Raw genomic sequence first — 20,172 nt, 5'->3', positions numbered from 1 at the left:
ATCGTCTGACCCAGCCTATCATAAATCGCGAGCTGTTTCATCACACGTGACGTTCATGAGGTCACAGGGAAAGCTTGGATGCAGTTGGTCCAGCATCAGGACCAGAGCTGGAGTCAGAGCATCTCTTCACATAAAAACACAGCTGGGACTTGATCTCGAATATTAAAAATAAGCAGCTGTCTGCAGGAAAAACTGTACTTTTAACAAGGTAGAAACCATGTTTTGTAATGGAGCAATATGATATACTGCACTTTTTAATGACTGTTCTCCTTTGCATATTATCTGTTTACTCTGTGCCCTAATAACTTAATCTCTGGTATAATTCTAATCACTACCAACATCATCATGTAAACCATAAAATATGTTATTATCTTGTTTACTGCTCTTTTGCTAATCGTATAATCGCCCAATACCTGCTGCAATCAAATTTCCCCTGTAAAGGAACATCTAATCTTTGTATTTTTATTCAGTATATACTTTATATCCTATATTGGCCCTGGAGGACCATAGTCCCACATGCTTTAGATGTTTCACGTCTGAATCTAACATTAACCATCTACTTTTGCAGTCGAGTTTGTGAAGGGGTACTCATTGAACTCATAAGGGAGCAGTCACAAACATGTGGGGCTGTGCTCCTCCAGGATGCTGATTTAATAATGCCTGTCACACTTTTGGCTCACAACAAATATTCTGGGCTGAGTCCACTGGCTGGCTGCGGGTACAGTATGAATTATAGTAGTTTTCACTATTGTGTTCCATCAGAGACACTCAGTTTGAATGACACTGTTTACCGTACATGGAGATTGAATATTCTCCCTGTGTGACATATTATTATATTAGTGCTGTGTGGCTGTAATGGATATTGAGATAAGTAAAAAATTCAGGATATGAAGTTTGTTCTTTTGAGCTCTTCAATCTATTATTGGCATGGTTCAGTTCATCACAGATTACTAAAACATAGAAATTAAACAGTATTTTATTTTTAAATTAGATTTCATAAAAATATCAAGAATCCTAAAAAAAAAAAAACCTGTTGAAATGCAGCATTGTAATCAACAACAAAAAAATTTATAACAAAGTACATTAATATGATGAGTCTTTTGGTTTTAAACATCCAATGGTCCAATTTCAAAATATTCCTTTTGCAGAGGCTGGGCAAGATGAAAACACAGCAGAGCCAGTTTAAACTCCAGCTCTAGTATGGATGTAATGCCTCAAACAAATCTGTTGGTGTCACTGTAGAAAAGCGCATACAATCTTTTCAGGAGCAGACCCATGAACCTCAGGCTTCCTGAGGTTCATGGGTAATGAAGTTACAGGACATCAGAGAGCCCACTGGACTGTAAACACTTCTGACATGGGTAATGCAATGTCGCTCACTGTCAGAGTCTGTGGAGGGAAGAAAAAAACTGAGTTTTAGTGGAAATAACACATGTTATGACAGGGCGATGGCAAATAAATTCATACAGAAGTGAACAAAAGAAATTCAAAAGGACATCACTCGACTCACCTTGGTGTCGGAGTGATATGTAAAATCACTGACTTTTTCACCATTTGCTAAAACATAGCGAGGTGGTGAGGGGACCCCGAACACCTGCAGCCCACCCAGCACCAGACCATCCAGCGCTCCATTCAACTTGACAGGGTCACTCACAATCTGACACTGCAGGTGAAATAACAACAGATGATATTGAAGAGACTGAAATTCACAACAGCCGCAATCAAAGTAACATGTAAAGCATTGCTGAGTGGTTTTTCAAATGCACCGTCTGTTCTCTACCTGTCCAGCAATGAAGATAATATAGCAATAGTTTAGCATTTCAAAAGTGTCAAGGCTATTGCCGTCATCCCAGAACAGGTCGCCCCAGGCCCAGCCACCAGTGGACAGCGCCACCGTCAGGAAGAAAGGGTTCATTCGTGAGGCGGTGGTTGTCAAAGCGGGCTCCTTTACAAGAAGAGGAAGTTTAAGGAAGAAGAAGAAGAAAAGGAAGACCGATCAAGAAAAACAAAGCTTCACAGTGCGAACTGATGATCAGAAATTACTCCATGAAACTGCAGCGTTTTAATAAACAATTACACAGTCGCTGAGTTTGTTTTATTCTGACCTCTGATTGGTTAAGTTCATTAGAAGCCAGAGTAAAACAAAAGGAAAACAACAAGGCATTTGTGTTACATCTATTTCACCAATAAGTTGATTAATCGATTCACTTTAAACAAAAACAAAAAAGCAACAAAAATTACACTTAAAAAACATTCTGAAGCTATAATCATTGCCTACGTCTATGAACATATCCACATTAAAAAATACAAAATCAAAACATTTTCTTAATGCAATGGAAAGTATTGTGAAGCTATAAATATGTCTATGTGTTATGTTACAAATAAATAGATAGTTGAAAACAGGTCAGAAGTTGGAAGTAAATTTCACAATTCATATTTTTCAATAAATGCTCCTACTGAACCAGAAACACTGCACTTCAGAGCAAACACCCACCTGTCGGGGGATGATGTGTCCCGCCCTCACATGGACGTTGATAGTGTCCAAAGGGGCGGGCAGGAGCAAGTACTGACCGCCACTGTAGTACGGTTGACCCTTGAAAGACCAAAATAATGCAAAAAATAAAATGGCGAACAGTGAGATTGTGTGTTATGATGAGTGACTTTCAACACGGAAGTTTTTATCAGCTAACATGGGGAAAAAAAACCAAAAAAACAGATTTGAACTTTTGCAGTGAGTTTCGTAGCGAAGCCTCAATACAGCACAGACAGTGAGTGTGAAACACATGAAAACAGTTGAGCTACTCACATTGTGCACACTGTACCAAGTGCCAGGGGGCAGGTATGCAGCCAGCTCCACGGCTCCTCGCTCTAAAACTGGGCTAATGAGGAGGGAACTCCCCCACAGGAACTGGCAGTCGATTGTCCGACAGTTGGGGTCTGTGGGAAACCTAACGGGCAGGATGGTGGCATCCTTGTGATTTAAATCATCAATGACAATTCAAATGAACTTCACAATATCAGAAGAGACGTATGCAGTCCATCTACATCGAATCGAATAACATTTGGAAATCTGATTTAAATGGCACAAATTACAGCTTGACAGACAGTTTGAACGTAAGAGTTCCCTAATGTTTTACATAACATGTGAGTAAACTGTTAATCACGTCCTCCCTCAACAAGCACTTTTGAATCTTAAATGTTTGATCATTTTCAACATATTCCATTGAAATTCTTACCAAATCATACATGAGACCATATTTTTTTTGAAGCATAACCATCCAAAAAAACAAGTGACAATCCTGAAGGGATTGCAAAAAAGCAAAACAAAAGTAAGAAAATACCAGCTTTTTGGAGGAGAGGATACATACTCCATAAAGAGAGGCCTGGCCACGATGTCAGCAGAAGTGTGTGCATGATGGAAGAGTGTGTAGAGGAACGGAAGAAGAGAGTAACGAAGGTTCAGTGCACTCCGCATGGCTGCCCGGGCCTTCTGCCCAAATACATAGGGCTCCTGAGGCTGCGGGACAAAGACAAACAGAAACACGTACACAATGGGAAGAGATAGTATTTCCTCGATCTATTATACATGAAACAGATGGGCTGCCGTGGACACCAAGGTATAAATATGCAGGCCAGGCACACTAGACAAGCGATGTCGCAAATGAAGTTTACAGAGAAAAACACACATCTTTACAAGCATGTATATACAGTTAGTTTGTAGAAGAAAACTCATAAAAAAGTGTGTGTGTGTCTCACTGCATTGTTCCTGTCATTGTGGTTTCTCATAAACGGGTAGAAGGCGCCGAGCTGCATCCATCTCACACACAGCTCCTCGGTGGTGTTGCCTCCAAAGCCACAGATATCTGCTCCTGCCAGAGGCACCCCGAACAGGCCGAACTGCAGCACGGCTGGAGACAACAGGCACACAAGATTAATCTACTTCAATCTACTAAAAAAAAAAAAAAAAGAAAGATGGTTACTACACAACTCCAATCATATCGTCTGGAATAACTTCACACACTCGCACTCAAACGGAAGACATAAATGTACGAGTTTAGCAAAAAAAACTTTCCAGTAATAATCACTCGATGTTTACCTTCTGAATACCATATATTTAGTTTCATTGTCACTCCTTTCTGCATTAATCTTTATATGAAGCACTTTGAAATATACTAACCAGCATCAAGTCTTTAATAAAGCTATATCCACTTATATCAAATAAATAAATAAAATCATGATATTTCTTTTTTGGGCCCACTGCATGTGTGTTGGGTGGGAAAAAACAACTTAATTTCAACACTTTTACTGAACATCGTGGGTCAGACTAGACTTACATCTGTTGATGTAAGCGAATGAAGCTGCTAAAGCTCAAGTGCAGAACAGCAAGCCAACACCATCTGCAAGCACCATTTCCTCTGAAAACCTCATCAAACAAAACAAGCAACACGCCGTAGACATAATGGAAGAGACTTTGCTGTCGTGGTGAGTTCGCTTCTCGTGCTAAAAAAAACGCAGCAAGACAACAGCTCAGAAAACGACATCTGCTCACCAGGAATGGAGTAACGAAGCTGCTCCCAGTCACTCCTGACGTCTCCTGTCCACACGCCTGAGAATCGTCCGATGCTGGGATAAGAGGAGCGCGACAGCACAAAGGGTCGCTTCATCCGTACTTTCACAAGAGCACTGAGGACGATCCAAGAGACAAAAATTAATGCAATTGCTGGTTTGCGGCTGCTATATTTGGCTTGCTTAAAACTTTTGGACAGTTCTGCACATCGTATCACCGTCTGACGTCACCTGTATGTTGCATAAGCTTCCGTTAGCCCGTAAAGATTGTGCAGGTTGTAGTGAGAGGACAGTTTCTGCTGAGCCGACATGCAAAGAGTTCCCGAGTTCAAACGGCCTCCAACCACACCTGTGTGAACAACATTCAGAAAGATGCATCAGGTATCTGTCTCCCATGTTTTTTTTTATAGAAGAACTTTGATATGAATGCAATACCAGTAGTATTTGCACTCCATTGAATTGCATGCAAAGGGCAACACTGATTCTGTCCACTCACTGGGTGTGAAGGGTGGATTTTCCAAATCACTGTCAGGACATCCATCTACCGAACCCTGCACAAAACTGGCCGGTTCGTTCATGTCCTGGGTAGATCATTTGAGGGAGAAACTATGTAAATGATTGCTTTTAGAATTTGAATGTGTAATGCAAACCAAATGAACAATCAAAAATCTGATAATGATTTGAATTAAAGGCACGTTTGAATAAAATGTAGTATTTCGGACTGTACATACAATCCACAGACCATCCACAGGAACTTTAGAATGAAAACCTTGGATGCAGTCCTCCCACCACTGCCGAGTCTCTGGGTTGGTGAAGTCTGGGAAGGCTGTGGGGCCGGGCCAAACCTGTGTACAATGTGCAATGTGCATGATAACCACATCCAGGGTTTGGAAAAAATTAAACAAATACCGAATGATACTATACACTACAAAACAGAGGAAAAAATCCTATATTCACCACAAAAAGAAGCCTTACCTTCCCGATCAAGATACCTCCTGTTGCATTTTTGATAAAAACCTCTCGTTTCAGGCCATCATCAAAGGGAGGGTAAGTTCCCGGAGGACTGGTGCTGCTGATGCCTGGATCCTGGAGCATAAACCAGGACAGAAGGCCTCAGTCAGGAGTCAGGAGGTTTCTGCTGCCATCTACTGGAACAACATCGCTCAACCCACAAGCTCAGAAAACCAAACAGCTCTATGTTTGTTTCTTTATATGTAAAACAAGTTGGACAAAAATGGCTTTTACATTAGGGGCAAAAGTTGATGAACCCATTTAAATTAAAACTTGCCGCACCAGAATAAGAATGTACTTCATGCCTCTTCTATGAAACTCCTCCACCATCTCTGGAAGGTCCCTGAACCGCCAGGGGTCAAAGGTGAACACCCTTCGCTTATGAGCATAATCCAAGTCATTCCACTGCACATCCTGTTGTGCAAAACAAAGCACATCTTACATAAATATTCATAATTATAATGCCAACATAAAAAAAAAAAAATCATGAAAAAGAAAGCCATTAGTGACGTTTACCAATGGAAACTTGGCATCGTGCATGTGTTGTGCTACCCTCCGTGTGGTATTACTGGTGGTGTAACCCCAGCGACACAGATGAAAGCCCAGTGACCAATAAGGAGGCATCATGGGATAGCCTGGAATGGATAGAAATGCATTAATATATACACCCTCCCCTCCTCGATTGTATCTGTGTTCTTTCAAAAATAATTGTATTACTGTTACTTCACTTAAATGTGTTCCTGACTGTCTCCTATAGACCCAAAAAAAAACATACCGATAATTTGGAGGTACTGTCGTACAACACTTGAAGGGTCGGGACCAAGGAAAATATAGAGATCCAGGATTCCTCCGGTGGACACCCACGTGAGAGCCGGGGTGGGCTGCAGAACCACCTCTGCATAGACAGTAAGACATCAAATGCTTGCATATTCTTCGGAAAGTGCAAGGAAAAATGACAAGAGGTGGATATGTGCAACATAAAGAACATATAGCTCTATACCCATTGCATTGCTATTGAGAAGAAAAACTCCATGTGCCAAGCCATCCTCTTCTTGTACAATGTAAAATGGATGGGAACCATATAGGTTTGCATCTGCCTATAGAGATGGACACAAATTGAGTTTTAGATCCACATTGCTATTTGTTGTATATTCAGTTTTTTTGTTTTTTTATTTTGTCATTCTCTATTATTCCCCTTGGGAAAATATGAAACTGAAATTAAATTGAAACTGGAAGGAAACCCAGTGAAGAGAATAGAAAACTGATGCAAATCCTTTTATTGGGTCGTGTTTGTAATCTTGCAGCAGCACTTTGGACCAGCTGAAGGTGATTCATTGGCCAATGACTTGCTGAGACAAGCGGAAAGAGAGTTACAACACTTGAACCTTGAAGAAATGAGGACACGGGCAATCAGTTCAGTAATAGTTCAAAGTTGGCAAAAGCAACCATGGGCTAACAGAGTGATGTGATTCCAGGAGTGGGCAATTCATTCTCCCATGGGGGGCCCACGTGGAAGAACTATAACCACGGTGGAGGGCTGAGGCTTATTTTCTACTTAAAAAAGCCACATTAATGAAAAATCTTCTAGGTGATGTTTGAAAATGGCTCCCTAACACTGTGGCTGGGCTACCAAGACAGAGACGTACACGTGGGGCCATGTCTCTGTTCCAGAAGCTCAGAGAAGTCCAGTTGAGGTCCAAGCGGAGGGAGGTGTAATGCTCCCCGAGGCCGGACACAAAAGAGGAGGCCAGTGTGGTGGACAGCTGCAGGTATTGGTCAGCAAATAGCAGAGGAGCAACTGTGGTGTTCATACTGTACAGACATTAGAAGATGCATGCTGTGTTACAATCAAAACTTTAGATTCAGTATTAATAAAGTAGTTAGTAAAGGAGTTAAATATATCAAGAAGAAGGGATACGGGACAATACAAAGTCAAATATATAGATGTGTATGTCGAAAAGAAAAACTACAGGAGAAAAAAAAATCTATAATTATGAATTAAAAACATCTCTTATATTTACACACCTTTCGGAAATCTAGGTGTTTCCCACAGAAGACAAAAATGTGTGTTAGAGTACTGAATATACAGGATGTATAATGTATTTTTAATAATGTTATTAATAACTTTAACAGATGACAAGAAGAGAAAGTGCAAAATGACTTGCGGTATCTATTCATATTGATGTACGCTCCCGACAAGCTTGCAATTTCAGTTATAGTTTTAGGTTTCTGAAAACAAAGCTTGACAAAAACGCTACAGAGGATAGAGCATGTGAAAAAGACATAATAAATATGAAATGAAGTGAACATCCTTTAAGATGTTCAGAACAGCAAGACATTCCCCACTGATGGCCTTAATTATGGAATAATGTTTGGATTATGAGTTGCATCATGCAAGTCAAAATCATCGGGTTGCATATATAATTTCACCTAAATAGATTAGACCTGAAGAGATTGACTCACATCACCCGTCCGTTGGATTTCCGTCGCACGACGAAGCCAAATGGGTCTGGGTGGTATTCAGTGGTATACAGGACGTCCTCATCTGCAGCGTTCCTGTGAGGGACGCCAGCTGGGAGGGGGACCTCATAACGCTGAGATGAAGGGTCTTTCAACTGTGACAGAAATAAGTCGTGACAATTTTTACAATCACTGCCTGAGGAGCAGAAATGAGTGAAGGCAGGGTCACTACTCACGGAGCGACAGACAATCACACACTCACATTGACAATTATGTACAGAGTACTTGGAGAAAAAAAAAACATGCGTACACAGAGAGAACATGCAGACTCAACACAGTGTCAAAGTGACGGAGACTCAGACTGGAGGCTTCTTGTTGCGAGGCCTGACTGCGAGCCACTACACCACTCCATACAACAGGAGCTGCATTTAAAAAGAATAAACTTGAATATTTTCAGCTTTTTTTTATGCTTTACAAGGTTTTTCTTTATTAGATCCTCATGGAGGTGTAATGTCAACCTTCTTACCAAACAGTGAAAACATCTCAGGTACAGTTGAGGGAGTGGGGGGTCTTTCTGTGTGGAGTTTGCATGTTATCTCCCCCATGACTGTGTGAGATTTCTCTAGATAATCCTGCCTTAGTCCCCCCAAAAAATGCAATGCAGGTTCATTATGACTCTACATTAGATTTAAGTGTATGCCTCTCTCTGTTTGGATTGTGTCTGTAGGGGATCAAACTGAATACATTTTGCATATACAGTATATACATATGTAAACATCAGTGTTGGATGTAGATGACAAAACACTTGTGGGTATTTACAGTGAGGTGCAGGCAGCCTGGAGCTTGTTCCATGACCTCCAGGCTGAGGGTGGGAACGTCTTTAGGGAGATAGGAGGGATGGACCCGAGTCAGAGTGGCAGCATGTCCCCACCTGGTGGGCGTGAGGGAACCCATCGTATAACCTGGGTACAGAGTGGGGTAAAAACACCACGGGGGACCCGTGTGGTTGTGCAGGGGAGAGTAGCAGCAGCCCCTCTGTTCACACTCCTCCTGGCTGAGGGTCTTGTCTCTGTCGCAGGCGAACCGGTCATCCGTAGCCGCGGTGCATTCATGTGTCCTGGGAACTTTCACCACCCGGGGAGCCTCTGTAAAAAAACGCCTGCCTGTGTTGTTTCGTGGTTCTGGCGGAGTAGAAACAAGTCGATCGTCATGGAGTGACAGAACTGGTCTGTGGTCGTCACCCAGCCATGCAAACAACGAAAAAGCGACGAGGAGCAGGGCTGCAGCGAAGTCAAGCAAAGTGGCCATAATGCAGGTGAAGCAGTTCAACACAGACGTGTTTTTAACTCGTTCACACGCAGTTATTACAGTACGACGGGAAACAAGTGTCAGAATTCAGCTTCATGGATTAAATCTTCGTAGTAAAGACACGCCAGAGTCGAAGGAAAACCAAAACAATGGAACCATGAAGGCTGACATGAATACTACGGCAAGCACACTTGGACAAAAATTACTATGTTTGCTCTGTGGCAGTGGAAGTACTGTTTTCTACATTGTAAGTATATCCTAACTTCATCTTAATATTGTTTTGGTAAAGTGACAGTATTCTGTAACTTTTTCAATTCCTACTATCAGATGTAGTCATTATAAAATGTGCAAATAAACAGAGTGTGTTATAAGAAAATGGATATGAACAAAAAAATCCAGTTGTGAAATGTTGTCTTACTGTAATTGAGTTATATTGAGTAGGTGCATAATTTAATTGTCTACAATAAATGCTTGATATAATTATATAAATCTAAAGCACATTTCTGAAACCAATACTGTCTATGACATGTACATGTGAAACTTTTTGTTTTCCTGTTGAAAGATTAAAAATTGTCTGCTAAATTGAAAAACAAAACTTTTCAATAGTTGTTTAAACTCTGAGTGTAACAAATGAACGTTTCAACTGGTGGATCAACACACAAGTGTTTTTAAAAGATATTTAATTGCAGTGTTGTCTGCTCACATTCTTTCGCAGTGAGTGAAAACAAGTGTTTCATGATGCGAGATAATCGCCATTCACACCACAGAAGCAGACCTACATAGTTTGCCTGATATGCTATACCGGTGTTTCAGTCCTCGTGTCTCGAATGCGTCCACTGCCCAAGGTGGCTGTTAAACCACCTGCCTTTACTATCCAGATTTTCTATACGTGTGATGGGTGCTTGCATGTCTTTGTCACCTGGCCGCAGTAGTTTCAACCAAGGGCATTTGTTCCCTTCTTCTTTACCCTTACCTCAGGCAGTTGTGTCCATTCTCTTGTTCAACCACTTTGTTGAAGGGGGTGGGCTTCCCACGTCTCGTTACTATTTACATTCAGTCATGTTCCAGGTGTCTCCTGTCTGTATTCTTCTTATTGGTTGGTCGATGTTGGTGAATGTATCTCTGTGGGTTTTTACTTACACTGTGAAAATGTTGTGTTGTTTATTTGTAGTTGACAGTTTGAGGTACTCAATAATCAACACAGAGAACTACATTTGGGGGAAAAAGAATCCATTGTATTTAGCAAAAATTTGCATTTATTTTTATTGACAGAACTTCCAAGTATTCATGAAAAATGCATTGCATCCATTAAAAACAGATTTTTACATTTGCAGTTTCATCGTGAGTTTGAATGAACAACATTAGTCTTTTACACAAAATGTATGCATTCTTTTTTTAACAGTGCCGAACATTGCTCTTGTGCTCATAATAAAGTATTGTTAACATGAGTATTATGACTGTTTAAACTTTATGAATGTCTAGAAAGAAAAATGCAATGACTCATGGTAATGTAATACACTCAGTTGTTTTGCCATCACTATATCCGCATCACAACCTTGTGAATAATGACACACAATTACATTTCTTGTTAACTAGCTCCACAATCTCTTTCATTGCATCTGTGAAAATACATTTACCGACAAGGTGTGATCAAAAACACATACAAACCATAATTGCAGAATAAACACATTTCAGACCATTAAATGTCAATTTGCTGTGTTGTAACATGATTGTATTTACAAATTTTTTCACTTTTCACATGGCATTGCTTTCATTGTTAGGTGCACTTATATCCATATTAAAATAAAACGCCAACAGATGCATAGTTTTAGCTATCTTACAGCTTGCAAAGCCAATATTCACACTACTTTCACTTTGTTTTAATGGCAATCAGCTTAAATGTTTGTGTGAACTTTCATGAATCCTTTCATGCTCCTGGTGCCGAAGTGGAACTCGGACTCTGGCATCGGCAGGTTCACCATCCAGCATTGTTCAGCACTACTCTTTCACAATGATGTTGTATGCAACAGGTCCTCTGAAGGTGAACCCCAAATAGAAGGTAATATTTTCATTGCTGTGAGGCACTGAAGGCATGTTAAGAGGCAGGATACTGAACTTCTTTTTCTGAGGGCCTTGGAGATACACTTTTCCATCTTCAGTCCATCCAGAAACTTGTTTCAGCATCTTCATGATCTCTGGCATTTTCCATGCTGCACCACTAAACCACTTCATGCGTTTCTCGGAGACCGACAAGAGCTTGGTCACTTTTTCAAACTTCCTCTTGTGGACAAATTTGTCCAATCCATTCCCATTTCCCAGGAAGAAATGGGTGTAAAGCCTTCGTTTCCGCTGAGGAATGTCTTTCCTCTTGTTCCAGTAGTCTTTATCCAAGTGTTCTACAGCTGACTGGACAATTTCATACTTTGTTTCTTTCTCATGGTCTGTGTCATTATCCTCAGGCCAGAACAGCAATGTAAGCAAAAACAGCGCATTTGGCCAGCATTTTCTTTTGTCAGGTGGAAGCTGACGACAGAGTGCCTGCAACTCTGTCAGAGGTGCTACCTGTTTGTTCTGTGGCGATAGGCAGTTCAGAGAGATCTGGGTCGTGATGTAATTGACAATATCCCTTTGACCAAAGTTGGCCCTTAAAGGATTGCTTGGGTAAAGAGAAAGAATATTCTCAAGCAGACACACTGAATTGGTTTGGTCTGTTAACTTGGAGAGGATGGATGTTACATTACCTCCTCCAAAACGGTAGATGATCATACGTTTTTGGAAAGGCGTTAGATTGGCTTGATGGATGGACTGCCCATGTTGCAGGAAGGCAGCAGGGTATGCTTCACTGAAGTACTTCCCATACTCTGCAGACCTTTTTGATAGCCAAGTCAGTGGATGACTTATCTTCTCTTCAGAACTTTCTGGAGTCTCCACTTCATCTGAAGCGATGTCTGTCTGAAAGTAACTGAGATCCTCTGAAATCCATTCCAAAGCATCTTGCATTGATGTGTGGAGTTTTTTCAAAGGCCCATGAAATGGTTCCCAAGCATCTTTAACTTCCTCAGGTATGTAATCTGTTACCAGGTACTTCATGCACTCTGAATGGCCATTACCTCTGTTGGAAAACACTTGCAAGGACGAGATGAGCTTCAGTAGGCTGCAGCCAACTTCAACTTCAGAAAAATATCCATTACTGTTCAAGTTGTTCATGTCTGCGTTTGCTGCTCTTTCACATTCTTGAAAACACTCCAGGGCTGTGAGTGCTGTCTCCACGGCATTTGCTGTGTTTTCCGCAGTCTTTGGTTTATTCTCAAGGGCTTTGCACTTTGCTTGGAACCATTTTCTGTACACTTGCCCTTTGGTGTCAAGTATATACGAGTTATTTGGCAGTTGTTTAGCTGCAGTTTCTGCCCAGTGTCTGGCCTCTTCAAACCTTTCATAAGTGTAATGAAGACGAGCGAGCTGTTGTGCAAATGGACAGCTCCATGATGTTTCCAATGGATCATCATGGAAACGCTGGAATGCTTCCTTGAGCAGCTCAATTGCTTTGTCTGGGCTTTTTTCATTTTCACACACATGCTCGATGAGAGGAGAAAAAAAACTATCATATTCATCTCCTTTGCTTATTCTTGATCTTCTCAAGAAAAGTTGTCTCAAAAAAGACAGATAGTCATCCCTTCCAAATCTGTGCTCAAAAAGCACATTTTCATGGAGCAAATCTAATGCCAAACTGCAATGGGTCTGTTGGGGTCCCAGAAGTTGCTGGAGGATTTCTTTTGCAACAAGGGGATGAATGATCCTGATTGATTCAATGTGCGTCTTGTCATCTCTGAGATGCAAAAAGACTAATTTAGCCTGTTCGCTGAGGGACTTCTCAAAGTGATACTGGCGGAACCTCTCCAGGTGAATGTGTAAAGCAAGCAAAGCTTCACAATGGGATTGGGAGATGAAAGAGCTTTGAATGTAGGTGTTGAGCAATGCCACATAGTGAATGAGGCGTGTGACAACAGAGTCACGTTCAATATCATGGAGCAAATTTTTCACAAACTGTTGAACATATTTACCAGTGAATTCTTTGCTCATCAAAACAAATGTCAGAATGAAGTCTATCTCATAATGCTCCTGAAGCACCTGTCGTTTTCCAGCAAACTTTCTCTTCTCTTCAGCTGACAGTTTGTGAGTGACAGACACGTTCTGCAATGGAGAATCCTTGCATCTCTTTTCTGGATCATTGGAACGTCTGCAGCTCAGCAAAATGAAACACAGAGTTCCATATTGGACTCGTTTGGTGTTGATGGCAACCTCAAGCTCATTCCGGAGATCATCAAGATAGTCTTTGTTTGAATCTTCAATCAGAAGCAGCACAGGGAGACACATCTGTGGATCCTTTTCTGTGTGTTCTCTGAGTTGAACAGCATGTTGAGCAACAACACCCACCGAGTACGAAGGCTTCACAACAGCACACCTAAGGTCTTTCTTGTTGTTCCACAGTACCTGTCTTGCCACAGTGCTTCCACCACTGCCGGGATGGTGATAGATGTTTATGATGACCACTGGAGTTTGATCTGCATTATATTTCAACGCATCTTTTAGGAGCTTCGAAGTGTCATGATATGCATCCCGTTTAATCACCTCCCCAACATGCTCGTTCTCAGCAAGCCAAAAGTTCAACCAATTCACTCTCCCCCCATGGTAGAACTTGCCTTCAATGTTGGCTTTTTCTTCATTGATGAAGTCTTCGCTCGTTTCATCACAATGACCAACAGTCAGAATTTCCAAACAGTACATCTGTTCCTCTACTTGTGTTTCGAGTACACACGTTGCTTTTACAAAGACCGGCAAGTATTTTCTGACACATGCTTTGACGGGCTGCGCATGTTGCAGAGTTGCATTGACGTGGCTCATTTTCATCCCAACAACACTTGAATTGTTCACCACTTCTTTTCCACATGAACCCTCTGCAAAGCTCTGCCACTTCTGGAAGTTGATCTCGGATTCACTGATGCAGATGATGTCCTCGTGACCTTCCATGTCTGTGAAAAACTCATAAAAAGTGTGCAAGAGTGGTTTTTCCACTGGAGAGGTGAGAAGAAAAATGACTTGAAATGCCCCTTTTGGTAGGATTTGTTTACAGATCAAAGACACAGATTCCCGCAGCAAAGTAATTTTTGTCTTGATCCAAGTCATCTCATCACATGGAGTTTCATTTCCCTTGAAGTCAGTGCGACCATTGCAGAAGATCCAACTTGTTTGCTCAAAGAGATGCAAGAGGTCGGAGAATTCTTTGATGGTCATGCCACTGGGCATCCGGTAGCTCTGCAGGGAATGCATGTTTGCGGTATGATGCTGAAGGTATTTACTACAAAGTCCAGATATCTTGGAGTTTGGGTCAAAGTCAAACACGCAGAATATCTTCAAGTTAAGCAGCCACTCAATGTTGCAAAGATCCTCAGGCAAGAATTTGTTTGTGACGAGTATGAACCATTTTTCCTTTTCAATGAATTTTTTTCCACTCGTCATAAGCATCGTGAGTTTTCTTCCGAGGTCTTGGCACATCCCCGGAGCGCGGAGGAACTGATTTTTCTCAGCGTCATCTCTTTGCGTGTCGCGATCTTTGACTCGCTGGTAAAAATCACCCAAGTCTTTGTCACTCACTGGCTCCGTTTTTGAGCCGACCCTTCGCAAAATCACTTCTTTCTCGTATTCTATTTTGTTGGTTGACTCTTTGAAGTTCGGCAGGCGGACTGCGTAAACCTTGCTCTTGACAATCTTCAGTGAGGGCACTATGTCAACCTCCACCACGTACCTCTTTTCCTCAGTGTTTTCTAAACCCATAACCTCAATGAACCTCGGCGGTCGCACACACTGACGTACATGTTCCCTTTCAGAGGAGAAACTCTTTTCAATGTAGTCCAAAGCATCGACATAAATGTCCTTCTCTTTTACGGGGACTCCGATTATCTCACCGTGAACGTGTCCTGCGTTCTCCTTGCTGTCCATCACACCAAAATGTATCGTACCATTTGTTCTGATATTCATACAGCCCGTCGCGAATTTCAAAACCTCTTTGGCAAACTTAGCTTGGAGTTTCGTGCGGTCCAATCCTGCAGCCACAGCAAAAGACTTGAACTCATGGCACGGAGATATCAGATTGAAAGCACCCGATTCAGGTTGCAGGACTCGGTGCTTTACATAAATGAAATCAATGGCATCTTGCTCAAAAGGCCTTGGCTTGCAGTCCTCTTTTGAAGTTACCGAGCACTGAGTGGATTGTTTTGGAGTGGAATGGATCTGCTCTGAAGGACTTTCACTTGTTTCGGAAAGACATGGGGCGGATTTCTGACTGTTCTTTCGCTCCACTTCAGGTTTTGTGCCACTGGGTATCTTTTTCGTCTCCTCACATTTTTGCAGGGACTTAAGAAGCTCGTCTCTTTTCTGAAGAATAAAATGAGCTGGCCCTAATTTCATGCCAATCTTCGACTTCAAAAACTCTTCATCAAGTGTGAGAAGAATTTTTCCATCGACTTCTTCCTTATAAATCTTCTCGATGTAGTGATCTTTCACTTCGATTGATCTTAGCCAGGAGCTCACTTGGGATTCACTCCAATTCTTTGGTGATCCGTCAAGTGTGTCAGCTAAAATAGTGAAAACAGATTTAAATAAATGGGTTATACATATCTAATACAGAATGATACAAATGCAGAGGAGTTGTTCAGTACTGGCAAAAAATCAAAGGATCAATTTCTTTCTGAATTTTATATTTAGTAACACAATCTAATTTAAATAATAACAAAACAATATTTTACTGATCTGTTTGCGACTTCTCTATTCATTTCCTGTCTTTCTTGTACTAGATTTAATATGTACAACTTTACAAAATGTTCAAAACAGACATTTGATTACATAAATACCTGATATATACACAGTGGCGGCTGGCGACAAATTTCTAAGGTGGGGCTCTTCATTATTATTCAATTTCAGCCAATGTCATTTTGTTTAAATACAGTTTATTTATAAATCAACAATCTTACCTTTTTTAGACTGATAGAGGCCCCAGTGATGAAAGTTATAGAACTTAAAATTCTTTTATTAACATACTTGTAAAAAGAAATACAAGCAGATGCTTCATTATTCCCTTTTAGAAAATGAATGTGTTTTGGGGCTGGTTTGATTGAAATGGCCGTTAGGCAGTTCGTTTTTAGATACTGAAAATGACTATCGTGAATATTTGAGTGTCACACTAGCTTTTAGCCGCAGGTATTAAATTGCCGGCTGCAGCTGGCAAACTCTCAGAGACAAGATGAGTGCTCCTACAGACATCCCGTAGTTCCCAATATATGCGCAGTGTGAAATTGTAAACCTCTGGGTGCAAGTCTATTGGCAACGTGCGAGTGCAAGTTAAAACATTTTGTAAAATATGCTAATTATCTGACTTTTGTTACAGGCCTAGCCTTTCACTTTAAATGTCAAGTGCATTGTGGGAAGTCGTAGCATGCTTTGGGAAGTGTAGTTTTTTGTTGGTGTGTGTTAAATGACCTATGTGAGTACTGCATGTGTTATAAAGAAGAATAAACAGCCGCAATTCTGCAACCACTGGTAACTTCCCTGTCTCCCTCCATTCAACTCCACATCCTGATTGGCCCAACACATAGCTTTTGTTACCAGCAGACACGAGCCACAAGTGACTGAAATTCTGTAATAAACCAGACATGAGGGGGTGCTCTTCTATTAGGCAGTGTTCTTCTGTTGGGAACTATATGGTAACTCAAAAAAAGCTTTTTCTTTTTTTTTGATGGGCATTAATAGTAATCTTGGATACTCACCCATGGTTTATTCTCTTTCTTTATCAAACCATCGGAGAATTTCCATCTGTAAAAAGAATAAGTTAGCCCATTACGTGGCAAGTGCTTTTCTGATTAAACTTTGACATGTCAGTAAAGATCAGCTCTGGTTCAGTGAAACCCTCCCTGCTGAGTCATTCTAAGAGATATGAAAGTGCATAGTCATGCATTTAGGAAAACACAACATATTAAACGTCTCTTGCATGAAAGAATACTAACCGTTTCCTCAAAAATATCATTTGAATCTCAATATTTTCACCTTTTTTTTCTGAAATCGATGTCAGAATTTAGTTTTGTTTCCAGAGCTGTGACTTACTAAAACAAAACACTCAGAACCAAACCAAACAACATGGTCTGTAAAGCCAAAAGAATGTGACAAAATGTCAAATAGTACATGCAGAATGCCATTTTACTGAGATAGTGCAGAAGTGGGTGATAGAGTGAGCATATCCACCTCGCATGTTTATAAAGTACAATTTTACAAAATGTTTTACTTCATAAATACCAGATATAAAACCCGCATTTTTTATGCTGAAAATGTTTTATTTAACTCAAGAAAGGGTTTTTTTTTCCCCAAAAGGGGCATGAACAGAAATCTTGATTACTCACCGATGATTTCTTCTCTTTTAGTAAAACTTTCGGAGACTTTCCATCTGCAAAAGAAATAATTCAGCCCATTAATAAGTGGCAAGTGATCAAATTTGTGATGAACATGTCAGTAAAGATAAGCTCTGGTTCAGTGAAACCCTCCCTGCTGAGTCATTGTACTGAGAGATATGAAAGTCCATAATTCGTGCATTTAAGAAAACATGACAAATTAGACTTCTCTTGAATGAAAGATTTAGACATGTGCGAGACCCTGACAACATTGTCTATATGCCAAAAACAGTTAATTGTGATATTTTCACAAAAGAAAGGTTTCACAAATCTGCAACTGTGTTTTACACTTCTCTTAATTCTAACATAAGATACAGGAATAATGATATTCATGTCAATAACTTCATAACTAAGAATCAAACTCTTGTTTACCTCAATCCGAGGGCGTGACATTTAAGACATGTTTTATCCTGTCAGGGGAAACAAAGGAGCAGATTTCAGAAGAGGGTGTCACAGATGTTGAGGGAGTCTGACAGGTATTTCAGGTATAGTGATTTTCGATCTGGACCTCGGCCAATGTGGCCCAAGTACCAAAAAAAAAAAAAAATAGACGTGGAATGTGCCCTTTTTAAAGGTTTTACAACTCTGAAAGTTTTTTGGTTTTTTTAAATAATGTTTTTAGCCTCTGTAGGATCATCTAGTCCAGATCTGAGAAGTCCAGATATTACGATTTCCAATGTGAACGTGGTCCAAACGGGTGTAAATCCATAGTACAGAAAACATCTAGACAAACAGTCGCAATGCATGTCAAGTTACGTTCCCCTTACCAGCCGAATCAGAAGTTAATGTGAAAACTCACATGGTTCCTACCTGAGTAAAATATTGAGGGAAACCTGTCGTCGTCCATGTCCTGCTCGGGGTGGCAGTCAGTGAGAGTCTCTGCGGTCCTGCAGCACAAACCGAGACTGATCAGGGTTTTAGGATTCGTTTGTGAGGAAACGACTGCACGTCACCTCCACCGGATATTCACCATAAACTGTAAAGATCCCCCCGCCACCCCCACGCTAAAATCACTTCGTAAATCTACACAATATCACCAACAGCCTGCGACACTACAACCAGTAAAAAAAGAACTAAACAATGTAAACATTACTGCAGTCGTGATTCAGCGTATCCACTTTCACCACCGCTAGATATATGGTTAGATTTCGCATTTCGAAGCCGACAGCTCTTAAAACCATTTTATTTATTTATTTATTTATTTAATTCATTCTAAAAAACAAACGATACCTTGAGTTTCCTCCAGAGTGGACACCGAGAGGAGTCGCGTTCCTGTTACCGAGCGCAGCGTCACTCGAGTGGGCGGACGAGCGGAACCGGAGACCTCGCGCTCCTCCAGCAGTGGGGTTGCCAGTTATGAGTGCGTGTTTCCAGCCTGACCAACAAATAAAAACAAAACAAACAAAAAAAGCCCCGCCCTATTCATAACAACCTCGACAAACTCATGGTAAAATTCATACCTTGTAATATAAGATGACACTTGCGGCTTGCAACATTACATGTACCAGTTCAAAAGCCTGATATACAGTCAGCATTTTATGATCAAAAACGTCATAATTCTGAGAAAAAGGTCAGTGTCCCGACTGTTTTCCAAGAATTACTATTTTGAATTCAATATTCTTTTCCAAATATACTGAGTTTGGAGGCAGAAGTCTCACTTTTTGCAGAATTAAGAATCAATTTCATGAAAGTGATTAGAATATATTAGAATTAAATTTTATCATATATAACACCAAATAGAAGTAATTTTAAGGCAATTTTGCAGCGAAATACCCCACTATTCCAAATGCTCAAGCATAAGCAAGAGTGGAAAGGATTTTCTTTTTTTTTAAACTCACTTTTGACTGGAAGAAACCTGCAGAACCAGGCTTGGAAGTGAAGACTTTCTGCAGAACCGGGTTCAGAGGTCAAGATTTTCTGCTGTTCCGATTGAGATGAGATGACAAACGGAGAGAAAAAGACAGAGACATAGAGCAACAAGCAAATTGACATAAATCCACTCAGGTTGTAGTTGAGATGAATTAATCCGTTGGTCTCTTTGCATTAATGGTGGTAAGAGAAAGAAGTCAAAATTGTAACTTTTTACATAAATGCAAACAATCATATACACAACCTCAAACTCACCAACTCTGGCAGCATTGTCTCTCACGTTAAGGTGCCGTTTATGAGCTGCATGCGAGACGTCCTCTGAGGTGAAGCGAGACCAGGAAAGCAAAACAAACTCCTAGAATCGGGACTTAAAATGAATAAATATAGTTGCATTCACAAAATGCCCAATGACTTCAGGTGCACCATGTCTTTTCTCCTTTTAGAAGATCAATATTTACAAGTA

The 20,172-nt window shown here is 40.7% G+C and overlaps 2 protein-coding genes across 2 annotated transcripts; both read right to left on the bottom strand.

Annotated features, from left to right (window-relative positions):
- Positions 1-1,242: 1,242 nt before the first annotated feature.
- On the bottom strand, positions 1,243-9,345 carry gaa (alpha glucosidase; the record flags this gene model as incomplete). The annotated part of the gene is made up of 19 exons (XM_080511912.1): positions 1,243-1,389; positions 1,511-1,663; positions 1,781-1,945; positions 2,495-2,593; positions 2,807-2,948; positions 3,369-3,517; positions 3,757-3,908; positions 4,550-4,683; positions 4,798-4,915; positions 5,063-5,147; positions 5,298-5,411; positions 5,542-5,652; positions 5,860-5,991; positions 6,094-6,212; positions 6,353-6,472; positions 6,578-6,674; positions 7,224-7,389; positions 8,041-8,192; positions 8,857-9,345. 19 exons carry the CDS (start codon positions 9,343-9,345, stop codon positions 1,324-1,326), a joined length of 2,763 nt encoding a protein of 920 aa, XP_080368038.1. The 3' UTR covers positions 1,243-1,323.
- A 1,276-nt stretch (positions 9,346-10,621) lies between these two features.
- Positions 10,622-19,187, bottom strand: samd9l (sterile alpha motif domain containing 9 like). Its single transcript, XM_080511374.1, has 6 exons — positions 19,071-19,187; positions 18,651-18,727; positions 18,213-18,250; positions 17,793-17,836; positions 17,166-17,211; positions 10,622-15,977 (listed from the first exon to the last, which is right to left on the bottom strand). The coding sequence occupies exons 5-6, from the start codon at positions 17,167-17,169 to the stop codon at positions 11,344-11,346; spliced, it is 4,638 nt and encodes a 1,545-aa protein (XP_080367500.1). The 5' UTR covers positions 17,170-17,211; positions 17,793-17,836; positions 18,213-18,250; positions 18,651-18,727; positions 19,071-19,187; the 3' UTR covers positions 10,622-11,343.
- Between the last annotated feature and the right edge of the window lie 985 nt (positions 19,188-20,172).

The sequence above is a fragment of the Blennius ocellaris genome (genome assembly GCF_963422515.1).
Source record: "Blennius ocellaris genome assembly, chromosome: 16".
In the NCBI taxonomy this organism is placed as follows: Eukaryota; Metazoa; Chordata; class Actinopteri; order Blenniiformes; family Blenniidae; genus Blennius; species Blennius ocellaris.
The sequence above is the reverse complement of the archived record's forward strand: the minus strand, read 5'-3'. Positions and strand labels throughout refer to the sequence as shown.